Raw genomic sequence first — 12,729 nt, 5'->3', positions numbered from 1 at the left:
GTAGGTGACTACGACCAAAGTCATTGTGGCCTGGGAAGGAACCAAAGGGCTATGACTTTGGGTTTCGACACATTGATGGTTGTTGATACACGCCTCCTTGGTCATGTGATTGGTCATGAGGCCTGAATTGCCCAAGTAATGATCACAGCACCACAGGCACGAGCGGCTGTCTCAGAAACTCTGAAATACTTGTACAGTAGTCAGAAAAGGGGCTGCACAAACCTTGAGTGAGAATACATACAGGGGCCAAACATAAGTAGTCTAGTGCTGATCTAACTCCCTGCGCCCCTTCTGAAGGTGATGTGTCAAGAGAGAGGGCACAGAGAGCTTTTTATGGACATTGGAGCTATGTTTTGTGGGTGACTGATCCAGAGAGAGGACAGAGAGTGCTGTGTATGGACACTAGAGATAGTCTGTGAAAGTGACAGGTCAAAAGAGGGCAGAGGGTGCTTTATATGGACATTGGAGCTAGTCTTTACGGGTGACAGGTCAAAAGAGTACGGAGAGTACTGTGTAGGGACATTGGAGCTAGTCTTTGAAGGTGACAGGTCTAGCGAGAGGGCAGGTAGTGCTGTATATGGACATTGGAGCTAGACTTTGAGGGTGACAGGTCAAAAGAGGACAGAGAGTGCTGTATATGGACATTGGAGCTAGTCTTTGAGGGTGACAGGTCTAAAGAGGGGCGGAGGGTGCTGTATATGGACACTGGAGCTAGTCTTTGAAGGTGACAGGTCTAGAGAGAGGCCCTAAAGTGCTGTATATGGACATTGGTGCTATTCTTTGAGGGTGACAGGTCTAAAGAGGGCAGAGGGTGCTGTATATGGACATTGGAGCTAGCTGTTGAAGGTGACAGGTCTAGAGAGAGGGCAGAGAGTGCTGTATATTGACATTGGTTTGAAGGTGACCGGTGTAGAGAGGGCAGAGGGTGCTGTATGTGGACATTGGGGCTAGGCTTTGAAGGCGACAGGTGTAGAGAGCGGGCAGAGAGTGTTGTATATGGACATTGGTGCTAGTCTTTGAGGGTGACAGGTCTAAAGAGGGCAGGTCATGTGGCTAGTCCTTGAATTTGATGGGCCTAGAGAGAGATCAGTGTATTCTGTGTATGGACACTGGAGTTACCCCTTGTGCTGTAGCCTTGCAGAGTTCAGTCCAGCGCCATGGGTGGTGAGGAAGCTTCGGTTGCTGCCCTCCACGCTGCATCTGGTCGGTAAAGCTTGATTGGGCATTATTGTTCTGTGCAGTTGTTCAATCCAGTATTATGAGCTTGAGATGTGTATCAAATGAAAATGGTTAGATGTGGTGAGAGCCTGTCTTGCCTGCGAGCTGACACCTGACGCCTAATTTTTATCTTTGATGTTCGCAGCACTCGAAGGTTAACGACGGAGTCGCAAGTGGGCAGAAAAGCAGCACATGACCTGCCACAGTTTACCCCTCCAGCCTGCGCTCTCTGTATATGTATTAAAGTGGTAGAAATGACTCTGGCTCCAGGAGCAGTGGGATGCAATCAGGGGGTCTGTGAGAGAGGGCTGCATCGCCCTATACTCTTGTAGCCTTGATCACTTTCCAGGTATTTGGCAGTCCATCACAGACAGGACCTAGCGGTGGAAGGGCTGGAATGGCTGTTCGTCTAGACGGAGCACCTGACACTTTATTTTGAGCGTTCTCCCTCACAATTGCCTTAAAGTAGCTTTCTCCGGGTGTTTGACTTTGAAACATCCTGTGTTTTATGCACTTTGAACAAGATTGAGCTGCTGTTGTGTATTAAAGTATTGTTATGTGATTGTGTACTGAAAGCCGTGGTGTTTAATATGGGTTGTTGAATCGAACTGGGGCAGCATATTGTGCACACGGCAGAGGAAGGGGTGGAAGGTGGGCTGTGTTGGAGGAGCAGTGAAACATAAAGAATAGGGGGCTCTCCTTGGGTGAGGGAGAGCTGCAGAAGAGCATCTAGACCAAGTTAACAAGGGAGAGCAGAGCTGTACAGAGGTACACACACCTTTGTGCTCACAGAAACACATCTTCTTCCCAAGCAATAGTTTTTCTTTGTCTGTCATGGTGCATGAAGATTGAAGTTGGGGCTCACTGTACGTCCCCATCAAAGGATGATGATTTGGGTGACTATTGCACTATCTGGTAGATGAACCATGTAGTTAGACAGACTCCTCGTTGCCTCAGCTTCTACGCGCTGGTGCCCACCACACTTTCAGCTACATTCATTGCTTTGTGTTTCTCCTACAGTGTTATTAGTATTGTGTGGGCTGGTGCGATGATCGCTGTGTCCTTACAGTAGAGTTTCTGTTCTCCATCATGGAATGTCCATCAGTGTTCGTTCATTCGCACTGGATGTCTTGGTCCAAGTGTGGGATTGCTGAACACTTTTCAGTGAACAATTAGAGCTCTCTGAATGTAAACAAACAATAGAACCAAATATAAAAAGCCCACCAAGTCTTTTAGGCTTAATTTCTGTGAAAACCCAGTTGAAAGACGGTACCATGCTTTCAGAGGTACTTTTCAGTGAGAGCAAAAACTAGTCCAGCTGCTGTCAGTGCTCTGGGACTGAGATGGGGCTCCTTGTCTTCCTGCAGGGGACACTGCAAGCCTTCCTCCAGCTCAGGCTGTATGCTCATGAAATGAGCTACATTATTTTTTCTGTTTTAAATGGAAAAATATAAATTGGGTTGGTTGGAACAGCAATGGTGCTCTGTATTCTCAAAATCATGTTTGATTTTTTTTGTAGAAGTAAATGTACATGTATTAATGTTTTATGGGTTGTTTGCTCTTATTTAGAGATATGGATTTCCTTTTATGAAACTGTTTGGGTAGAGAAGCTCACAGTAAATGAATTGAATGAAGGTGCACATGATGGACAGCGTGTGTTATAGATTAGATGCTCGATGTTCTCTCGTGAGGCAGCAGTGAATCAACCTAGGTTATGTTTCTGAGACTTTTCTATTGTTTGCTTTTCCTTTCTCTGAATGCTTCTGGCAGAGACTGCCTTCTCTGAGCTCGGTGTTTTTTCCATTCTTGGCAAACCCAGGTTCCTTAATGTCTCTGGCAATTCCCTTCCACCATCTTCCCTGCAGTTTTTAATTATCCATCTCACATTTCAATATTGTACTATATATGTTACATGTTCATTTTCTGTGTGTACTTCTTGAGATTGTCGTCCATGGCCCCTCTATGAATGGTTTGAGGTCTCCATTGTGTCTGTATTGTGGTTGGTGGTGACAGCAGGTGTGGTTGAGGCTCGTTGCTGTTTAACTAGTCGCAGTTCTTCAGGGTGGGGAGGTTGTGCATCGTCACTGGCAGGGAGCAGCGTTGTCCGACAGTCTGCAGCAGTGCAGGGTCTTCGGTTGGGCTTCTGTCCAGTTAATAGAAGACTAAAAGGGAGGACCAGGACATGTGTACTGTGGAGGGCAGCGATGTACAAGAACTGATGAGCATTGTATCTGGAAGATCAGAATTACAAATAGAGAATCAAAACAGCATGAGAACAATAAATGAGGGAAACCGGTCATAGTGAGGAGGATGGAAGCAAAGCTACATGTAGAAGTGAGGTTGTGCATGAAGTAAGAAGATTAGAGACGCTCAGATGGAGGCAGCGGTTACATGTGCGTTGAGGAGAGTAGAACAGTTTCATGCATAAAATGTGTTAACTCTAGATCAGAGGTGAGATAAACAGAAGATTTGTAAGAAGAGGGAAACAACACAGTTGAAACAAAATGGGAGGGGAGCAAGACCATAGAGAGAATGAGGAAAGTAAGGAGGAAAATAAGCAGTAATTGCAGAAGTGAGCTGAGGGAGACAATTAGTGAGCTGAGGGAGACAATTAGTGAGCTGAGGGAGATAATTAGTGAGCTGAGGGAGACCATTAGTGAGCGGAGGGAGACCATTAGTGAGCGGAGGGAGACCATTAGTGAGCGGAGGGAGACAATTAGTGAGCGGAGGGAGACAATTAATGAGCTGAGGGAGACAATGAGCTGCCGGAGACAATGAGTTGAGGGAGACAATTGGTGAGTTGAGGGAGACAATTGGTGAGTTGAGGGAGACAATTGGTGAGCTGAGGGAGACAGGGAGCTGAGGGAGACAATGAGCTGAGGGAGACAATTAGAGAGCTGCAGATGTTCCCATTTCTTCAGAAGTAAACAGTTATGCTACAGCAGCGCCTGCGGTGGAGTCTCTGGGATGCCCTTTCTTCTGCATATGGTATTCTTCATTAATAGGCTAAACATACAACATGTAGCCTTTCAGGCTGTCTTTTCCTCCATGGTTTCTACTCCCTAAGGTTTTAGTTTTCCCACGTTGCAGCAAGTTTTAGGCTTTTTGCTCAATTGCCATCTTGTACATTGATTAAAAGAAAGACATTTGAAAAAAGTCCTGTGTAGGAAATGAGCATTTGAAAATGGAAGAGATTCACACTCAGTAAATGGATCTGCATTGATTTGAAAATTAAGTGTTCTGGGATCCTAGTGAATAGGGAGCGTGTTCTGTGTTTATGAGTACTTCTGCCTCACAGTGTTCTTGCCCACTCAACCTTGGAATTCACCAGATTTGAAGAGGAATATGTTGCTTTCACTTTGAAGTCTTCATGGAATAAAAGGTGTTGGTAAAAGGTTCTAGACCGAAGAAAGAAATCCAGCATGTAAAGCCCATTGGTTATGGCTTCATCCTCACCTCCCCGGTTCTTGGGCTGTAAGAATCCCAATCTGGCGGCATCACCTCCAAACATAAGCACTTCAATCCAGAGTGCAAGACTTGGCTTCTTGCAGCACTGAGCAGCTTTTCCACATCTAACAAGTGTGTTTAGGCACCACAGAGAGGTACTCCTGCCTTGGGACCACACTGAACAGGCTTGGAACTCTCTTTAGTTGAAAAAGTGGATGTTCCATAAAATAGCAAGATGGCATATGCCAGATCCCCTCTATCGCGGGACGAGCTTGGCATCTCCAAGGGTCTTGGTACCACATCAGTGGTAAAGGTCTGCGGTGCACCTCCACAGAAGATCCTGAAAATAGTCCATCTTCTTAACAAGAAAGAGTAACAGCAGAAAGGATGAGGAGATCATTAATCTGGATGCCATCCTCTGTACCATTGATGGCAGTGCCTGCCGTTTCAGGATTACCATGTAGGGTGCAGCAGTATGAGGATGGGTCCTGGACCATCTCCCTCCTCTGTCCTTGACAAAGAAGCAGAAGCATTGGCGAATGAAAGAACGATCTCACACCAGTGTACCTTCTGATGAGAGCTCATTAATACTGTAATCAAATTGTCTTCTCGTTGTAAAACTGGAACAACCTCACCACCTAGTGTTTGTGGCTTTCCAGTCGGAAGGAGGAAGCTCTTCAGCATCTGCGCTCTAACAAACAAATGACAGCCACAGCAGTACGCTGGGCTGCACTTGTCTTTCTTGACTCAGGCTGCAAAGCCAAGGTCATAGACTTAGCATTTCATCGCAAAAACCTCATTTTCACCTTCTGAAAAGGTATGGAGAAGTTCAAAATAAGAACCTGCCTCTTTGTGAATGCCCTGCTGATCAGCCCCCCAGGCCTTCGTTGCTTGTAAGGTGAGACAAAGTATTACAGTGGAGATATTCTCACTGATCAGGACCTAACCCCGCATCTCACCTGAAATATGTGAAAATTGTTTTAGGATTAATTCAGTTAACAGTCATTTATTCAATAGGACAAATGATATATGTTTTGTATGAACTCTTTATATCACCAGGATGCACATATCCATAATCCTGTCAAGAATGATCATTGTCAATATTGGAGATTCGTCATCAGTGGAAAACGTTGCCAGTAGAGGCGCGTACACATTGAAGAAAGCTTGCTCAAAGTGTGTCCTCAAAGTTGCACTCTGATGTAGCAGCTATCTTCCATCGCAAGAAAGGCCCCGTCACCAAATCCTTAGCAGCCTCCCTCAACCACTGAGAAGATAGGTTTTGCTACAAAACGTGTGGTAACAAGGCCTTTGATGGATTGATAAACTTACATCCACTACCAGAGACCCAGACTGTCAACAGAATCTTAGCTTGGTCCTAGATTTTCTCGTGTACAAGGCCTTCAGAGAGGTCAGTTCCTGCCACATTATGTTGATTACTAAGAGGACCATCTTTCCAGTGTGCTACAAGGATGGGAGAGTGTCCAACTCTTCCTTCTAACAAGCTTATGGACGCCTTTGCGAGGGCAAGGTAGTCCTTGAGTTGGTCCCTTCTTTTGTTCCTTCTGAACCAGAAGAATTTGCTGATGGTTTTCCAAGCTAACCGATGGGACACCCTGTAGTTTTAGGTACAGAGAGTTCCTTCAGACATTGTACTCCAGCATGTGGTGATCTTACAGGCAGCAAGCGTGACGGTCAGTGACGCAACCTGCACATGGAGAAACTGATACTCAAGCTGGGTCCTTTTGAAGAATGTAATGACGGATTCATGAAAATATAGATCGGGAGCCTGTGTGAATACAAGTTTCAGTTTTTATTACCAGTCGGGTCAGAGTAGTTGTCTGCATAGTTCCAGTAACACTTAGATTCCTTGTAACATACCATGTTATGTTAGGGATACTTGTAAAGAGCAGCATGGACCACTAAGGTCGCTTGGCACTAAAAGGAGATGGGAATATAATGAAATGATTAAAGCCTGGGTTCCAAAGAAAAGGTGTGAGGAAATGCTGTTTCACTCTAATGGAAGGTTGTTCCAGCGGTGGGGGCAGGGCAGAGAAGGCTTTGCCTGCATGGGGTTATTATTTGAAGGAGGGTTGCACATGTAAATTTGCTGAGGATTTCCAATTAGACAGGGTAGGATTATATCTACAGATTGTGTTTTTTTTAGAAATTCTGGGGCTTTTGCATACACACGCTTGTGGATTTTGCAGAAAGTTGACCAGGCAACCCCCGCCTCCCCCCCACACTTCCAGATGGCTAGCCACTAGCCAACATAGGCCTGGATAAGGTAATCCGGGAGGAAGGAGTAACTAGTCTAGCTGCTTGTTTCTCGATGGTTCGTAGGTTTTCAAGAAGGTAAATAGACAGCCCGTGATGCACAGAATTAGAAGCGTGTAATCTAGACTCGATGAGTGCGCATGCTACTGCTTGTCTGCTTTCCATAGTCTAGTGGCCCTGTGGCTCCAAGCTAGCACAGGCAGAAGGTAGAAGATGAACCGTCTGCAGGTATCCGGCTGTTTGTCACTTTCATATCTAATTGTAGTCCGAGGCTTGTAAAATATGATTTGGATGCAGGGAAAGGACCAGCGGTGGCACACGGGGGGGCTAGCAGAGCAGTTGTCTCCCTCTGTTAGGATCTTAGGGTCTGATTTACAGTTTGGTGGACGTGTTACTCCATCACAAACATGACGGATATCCCGTCCCCCGTATTACGATTACCATAGGATATAATGGGATCGTCATACGGCGGACAGCATATATTTCACGTTTGTGACAGAGTACCCCATCCTCCAAACCCTCAATCAGGCCCATCGTTTTTTGCAAGTTAAATTTTAACCAGTTTTGTTCCAACTGAGTCTTTCTGCTGTGGTTAGTAATACAAGGGTAATGCTGGCTCATGGAAAATTAGCGGAGTATTCTCGCAAAAGTGTAGAACCTGCAACCAGAAGCGCTGACCAGTTACCCCAGTGGATGACTGTAGGCGTGCAGCAAATAAGGAGAGACCTTACGCCTGAACGCCTGAGGTGATTGGAACACAAGCAGATACAAGTCTCCCTACAATGTTTCTTTTTTAATTGGTTTCCAAGAAGGAGGTAAATCCAAGCTAGCCCAGTGCAGCGAATGCACCAACTGGAAAGTAACGTGAGTTAACTGTTTCAATAGCTCCTACAATTGGCGCAGAGGTGGTGTGACAATCTCCAGCTCTCCGCAACTCATCCAGAAACGACACCAGCTGTCAGTGTTGGATGCTCAGTACCACATCATCTTGTGGCCCCCTGGGGTGATAGTTCCCACGATAATCTTCACATGTGTCCTTGGTACTGGAGAGGGCTTTTCGAAGACTTTGGGAACCTTTTGACTTTGCTTCTATTTGGGCTTGTTTAGTCTTGTTAGATTTTCTTTGGTGCTTGATAGTAAATTTTGGGGCACTTTGCTCTGCTGCTGAAATGTTATGGTTAGCAGAAACTACTTCGCTTTCAATTTGTGCATGAAGATTACCGAACTTTCTTTGGCTCGGACCAGATCTCGCACAGATACAAGGACGTGGGATTACGAGGCTCCTTGTGGCCCTACCTGGTTATCTTGTAACTTAGGGAGGGGTTGGTTGACCTGCAGGGACCAGAGCCAGTTAATAAGCGCATGACGCATTGGCTTCAGTGCAGACTGGGAACTAGTCCACTACAGTGTTGTACGTATGTTAAGTGTACACTGCTTTTGTCGCTCTCTGTCTATATGTTAAGGTGATGGGAAGCCGGTTACACTAGAAGGGTCTGTATGTAGTGAAGTTGCCCTCCACTATGACGCCTTTCTGCGGAGCAGCGAACCAAAGATTATACTCGCTTGGTTTTCATTATCCTCCGTCAACCAGCTGAATTTGAGCTAATGACCTCCAGATCGTACCAGATGACGGAAGTGAATACTGAGATTGCTGAGCCATCTTGTCGGATCTGCCATAGTTCTCTTGGGCACAAACTCATCTCCTTAAAGTCAGAGCCCGGAAACAGTGGTGTACTTCAAGGGGATTCAGTCTTGGGGGCTTTCAGTAGAAGGAAGGCAGAGTTCGGAAGTGAAATATTGGATTTAAACAATACCTTGTTCTTCCCCCAGTCATTGCTTGTCTGTGGCCAGCACGTTATCTCTTCATCCCCAGGCACTGGCAAATGGGTCGCGGGTTGAGGTCGCAAGAGCGACCTTCACCGAAGTTTGTAAGAGGTCGTGAATCACATATATGTCTGACCCAGATTAGTCTACACAAGTGCAATTACTACCTCTAGGAAAAATACTTTTGAGTGTATTGAACACTAAAAATATGTAATTAAAACCTTAAGCATTCACTCTGATTCAAGAGCAGTGTTTTGTCAGTAAAAGGATTTTCTAGAGCAATAGCAGGGGGAGCTTTAGATTACAAAAGTGGCGTAATGCACAGGCCCTGCTGAAGCAGCCAGGATGTTTGAAGTTTGAAGACTGCAGTGTGATCTCATTTTATTAAATGTCTCTCTGCCTGTCCCTTTCATGTCTCAAGTTATCTTTCTTTTTCCCTTTCTTAAAATCTTTCCCCTTTTTTCTCCTGTGTCTTATTGGCCAGCGTAACACGCTCCTTTCAGAGATATATTTATTCTTAATTTTCTCAATATAATGTACACAAAAGGATTTAGAATCATTTGGCATTCTGTCACTAACATAGCAGTGCATAGATTTACCCAAAATCTGTCCGCCTAAATCAGGCATCGACTTGTATGGCCTTTTAGATTATTACTTCCATCTACACTATATAAACATGCTTCGCACATGACATCAAAGAATAAAAAATAAAAAAAAAGAAACAAAAATCAGTGCAATAGTAACTGTTTCATCCCTTGGTTCTTCAGCAAACGACCCCCACCCCCGCCCCAAACAGGCAAAGATTCTGTATCGCCTATTCGAAGACGTCTATTAAAAAAACACTCTCAAACCCATTTACTCCTTCTCCCCGGGAACGTTCCATGGTGACCCTTCTCCCAGAAGTACTTTTCAGAGGGGTGGTGTCACAGATTCCAGACTCAAGTAATACCTTAGGTGCCTCCTAGGACCAACCCAGCTCTACCTTGTTTTCATGGATACTTTCGAAATGGAGCCTGTATTTCTTAAAGTTTAAAATCTCTGTCCATCACCAGTGTTGTTCATCTCGCCATTGAATATACCAATCGTACTTTGAACTACCCTGTTTTTATAAGGGGTGAAAATGGGGATCTCCAGTGTTGAGCAGTCGTTAGTCTGGCGTATTGGGTAAGAGCTGCACCGCACTGTAGTCAGTAGGTCTTCCCATTCCTCGCTGATATGACCCAAAACTGTGGTTAAAGGGCTTATTCGCAGTTGTAGACCTATGTTCCCCTTTATCTTGGTGGTCATGTTCCCCCAGAAGGGTTGTTACCTCACAACTCCCCCACATGTGAGCCACGCTGCCTCTTTCTGAGCCACATCGCCAGCGAGTCAGTGGGAAGACAGACCTTGCATATCGGAGTCTGATACAATCTTTGTATAATTTTATGCCATTTTCATTATGTTGAATCCATACATAGGCTGATGCAGCTCGGGTCGATATGTTGCTCCATGAGGTCACATCTAGTTCTCTCCCTGGTTCCACTTCCCATTTAACTGCACGTGGGCATTTAAAAAGCGAGGGTGGGGCCTTGGATAGCAGTATAACCCATGATGCCTTTTTTCGTCTAGTGGTCCTTTGATTGAGACTCTATAGGCGTGAGGTCTGTAACCGCAGGAGTCCTCCAGGACCCTGTAGTGTCCGATGAAGTAATTCTGTGCATCAGAAGGTACTGAACGCCTCAGGGTTCCACCGAGGACATATTTCAAAGGGGAGCATAACTCTTTTTAAAATGTATTCTCAGTTGCCTTTCTTTGCTCTGGGTGATAATAATCCAGGTACTCTTATCATATGATGTGTAGGTGCTGTTCTTTGCTGCCAAAATACATCTAATTATTACATGTACTTAAAATTAAGATTTCCTTTTGACAATTGTACAATCAGTAACAATGGTTTGGTGATGGAAATGCAGAATCTTGAAGAAATTACTGAAATGTCTTAGATTTCAAAGCACTCAAATGTCTTACTTGTGTCATTTTGTGTTTGATTTGTATATAGCTGACCTTCAAATAAATCATTTTGAAAATTGACTCTCTGCAGTGTCTGGTGGTGAGAGGTTGTCTAGAGTCTGTGTGTCTACCTGGAAGTTTGAGGGAAGAGTTGTATTCTGTGACCATCAAGCCCTTTTTCTCTCGGTGTCTGGTCAGTGGTTGATTCCTAACACCTGTACAGTCGGTCCAGAGGAGGAAGGTTGTTTATCCTGTGGTGTGGACTTGTTTGACACTGGGAAGTGGATTGTGGACACCTCACAGTGTTACCAGACATCAAATCAAATCAAATCATTAACATTTATAAAGCGCGCTACTCACCCGTGCGGGTCTCAAGGCGCTAGGGGGAAAGGGGGGGGTTACTGCTGCTCGAAAAGCCAGGTCTTGAGGAGTCTCCGGAATGCGGAGTGGTCCTGAGGCTGGTGGGGAGGGTGTTCCAGGTCTTGGCTGCCAGGAAGGAGAAGGACCTCCCACCCGCCCACCCTCCTATCTCTCTCCCTAATCTCCTAAGCTTCCTAACACTGACCCCCCTCTACCCCTAAACCCCCCTCCCCCCAGCTCTTCTCCCTCTACCTGTCCCCCCCCCCTCCCTTCGGCTTTCCTGCCGACATCACTACTTAACAAGGATGCCCTCTTGTTACACAAACTAATCACTTTGTAGATCAGTAGATTGTTGGTGGTTGTCTGGTGTGGGGTTGTCACTGGGTGTCTTCTTTGAATGTGGCTGTGTCCTGAGTGAGAGGGTTATTGCTGAGTGTCTCTTTTAAATGAGACTGTGTCCTGAGTGAAAGGGTTGTTCTGAGTGTCTCTTATACAGGTTACTGTGTCATGAGGTAAGACATTTTTTACTGGTGATGTTTGTATGTTTTTTTCCTGCGAGGAAAGCATGGTTGGATGAATGAATGAAAGCTATTTGTATAGCGCACCAGGACAGGAGGAGTATCCTGGCGCTAGAGCAACCAAAACAGAGAGATGAATAGAACAGCCGGGCATTAAAATTCTTCATAAATAGTGCAGTGACGTGGCTTTCCGATCGGAAGTACGAGGAAAGAAAAGGGGCCGCCACCCAGTTGGGCCTTTGATACCAGATGCCTTGACTACAAAGGCAGAACCGTATTAATGCCAACATCACAAGCCTTCATGAGGCTGTTGAAGAGCACAATGTCAGATGCTCAGGTCTTTGAAAAAAAAGCAGTTGGCCATAGGGTGAGAATGAAGGCTTGCAAGGTGGCCAGAGTGGGCCCATCGTTGGAAGATGTCCTAAGAGAGGTTGAGTAGCTAGACTGTTAATAGGTTGGATTTGCTGTGTGAGATGTTGGGAAGGCCTTAGTAAAGGAAATTCCAACACTAGACTGCGTCATTACAAAAAACAGATGTCAGATCTCTGGAGAGAAGCTGGAGAAAAAAAGTACATCTGGGTCCCTAGAAAGTAACCTGAAAGTGGTCGGCCAGATTCCAAATCAGAGGTTTAGTTAATGAATTCATCATCAGAAAGAGTTTGAAATTCAGCTAATTCAACGTTGGTGCTATTCAGAACACACACAGAGATGACAGGACCAGTCTTACTCCTAATAGATAAATGATCAAATGAGTGCTGCAAACTATTCGCAGATTTTATAAAGATAAGATTAAGCTAATGATTCAGCAATAATGAAAAGTGGGAAAGGTAATTAGAGAAGCAAACCGGTCTGAAAAGATATGCAGGCAGGCAAACCTTGCTTTCTGAGATGTTTCTGTAGACGAGGCCCTTTTTATCTGGCTAAGATGAAACTCAGAAATTGTCCTGGTGTTAAACGAGGTTCTTCTTCTTCTTCTCTTTACAAATAAATGCATTATTTCAGCAGAGCAATCTGGTGGAGCCACTGATAAACGGGGCCTTTCCTGAGGACACAGGCGCAAAGGATGACAGACCTACTTCTTTTGAAAATGGTCTATAAAAAG

General features: G+C 45.1%; 1 protein-coding gene across 4 annotated transcripts in view; it reads left to right on the top strand.

Annotated features, from left to right (window-relative positions):
• The window catches only part of KLC4 (kinesin light chain 4), a 364,418-nt gene that overhangs the window by 205,514 nt on the left and 146,175 nt on the right, over nt 1-12,729 (top strand). Inside the window, exon 11 of one of the 4 annotated variants that reach the window (XM_069236412.1) lies at nt 1,364-10,798. The exons of the other annotated variants lie outside the window; for them this stretch is intronic. Within the exon in view, the coding sequence (XP_069092513.1) occupies nt 1,364-1,414 (51 nt within the window). The 3' untranslated portion in view covers nt 1,415-10,798. Of the gene's footprint in view, nt 1-1,363; nt 10,799-12,729 lie in introns of those variants that run through there. 4 annotated transcript variants of the gene reach the window in all.

The sequence above is a fragment of the Pleurodeles waltl genome, chromosome 5 (genome assembly GCF_031143425.1).
Source record: "Pleurodeles waltl isolate 20211129_DDA chromosome 5, aPleWal1.hap1.20221129, whole genome shotgun sequence".
NCBI classification, from domain to species: Eukaryota; Metazoa; Chordata; class Amphibia; order Caudata; family Salamandridae; genus Pleurodeles; species Pleurodeles waltl.
Note: the sequence above shows the minus strand (reverse complement) of the source record. Positions and strands in the feature narration are given on the sequence as shown.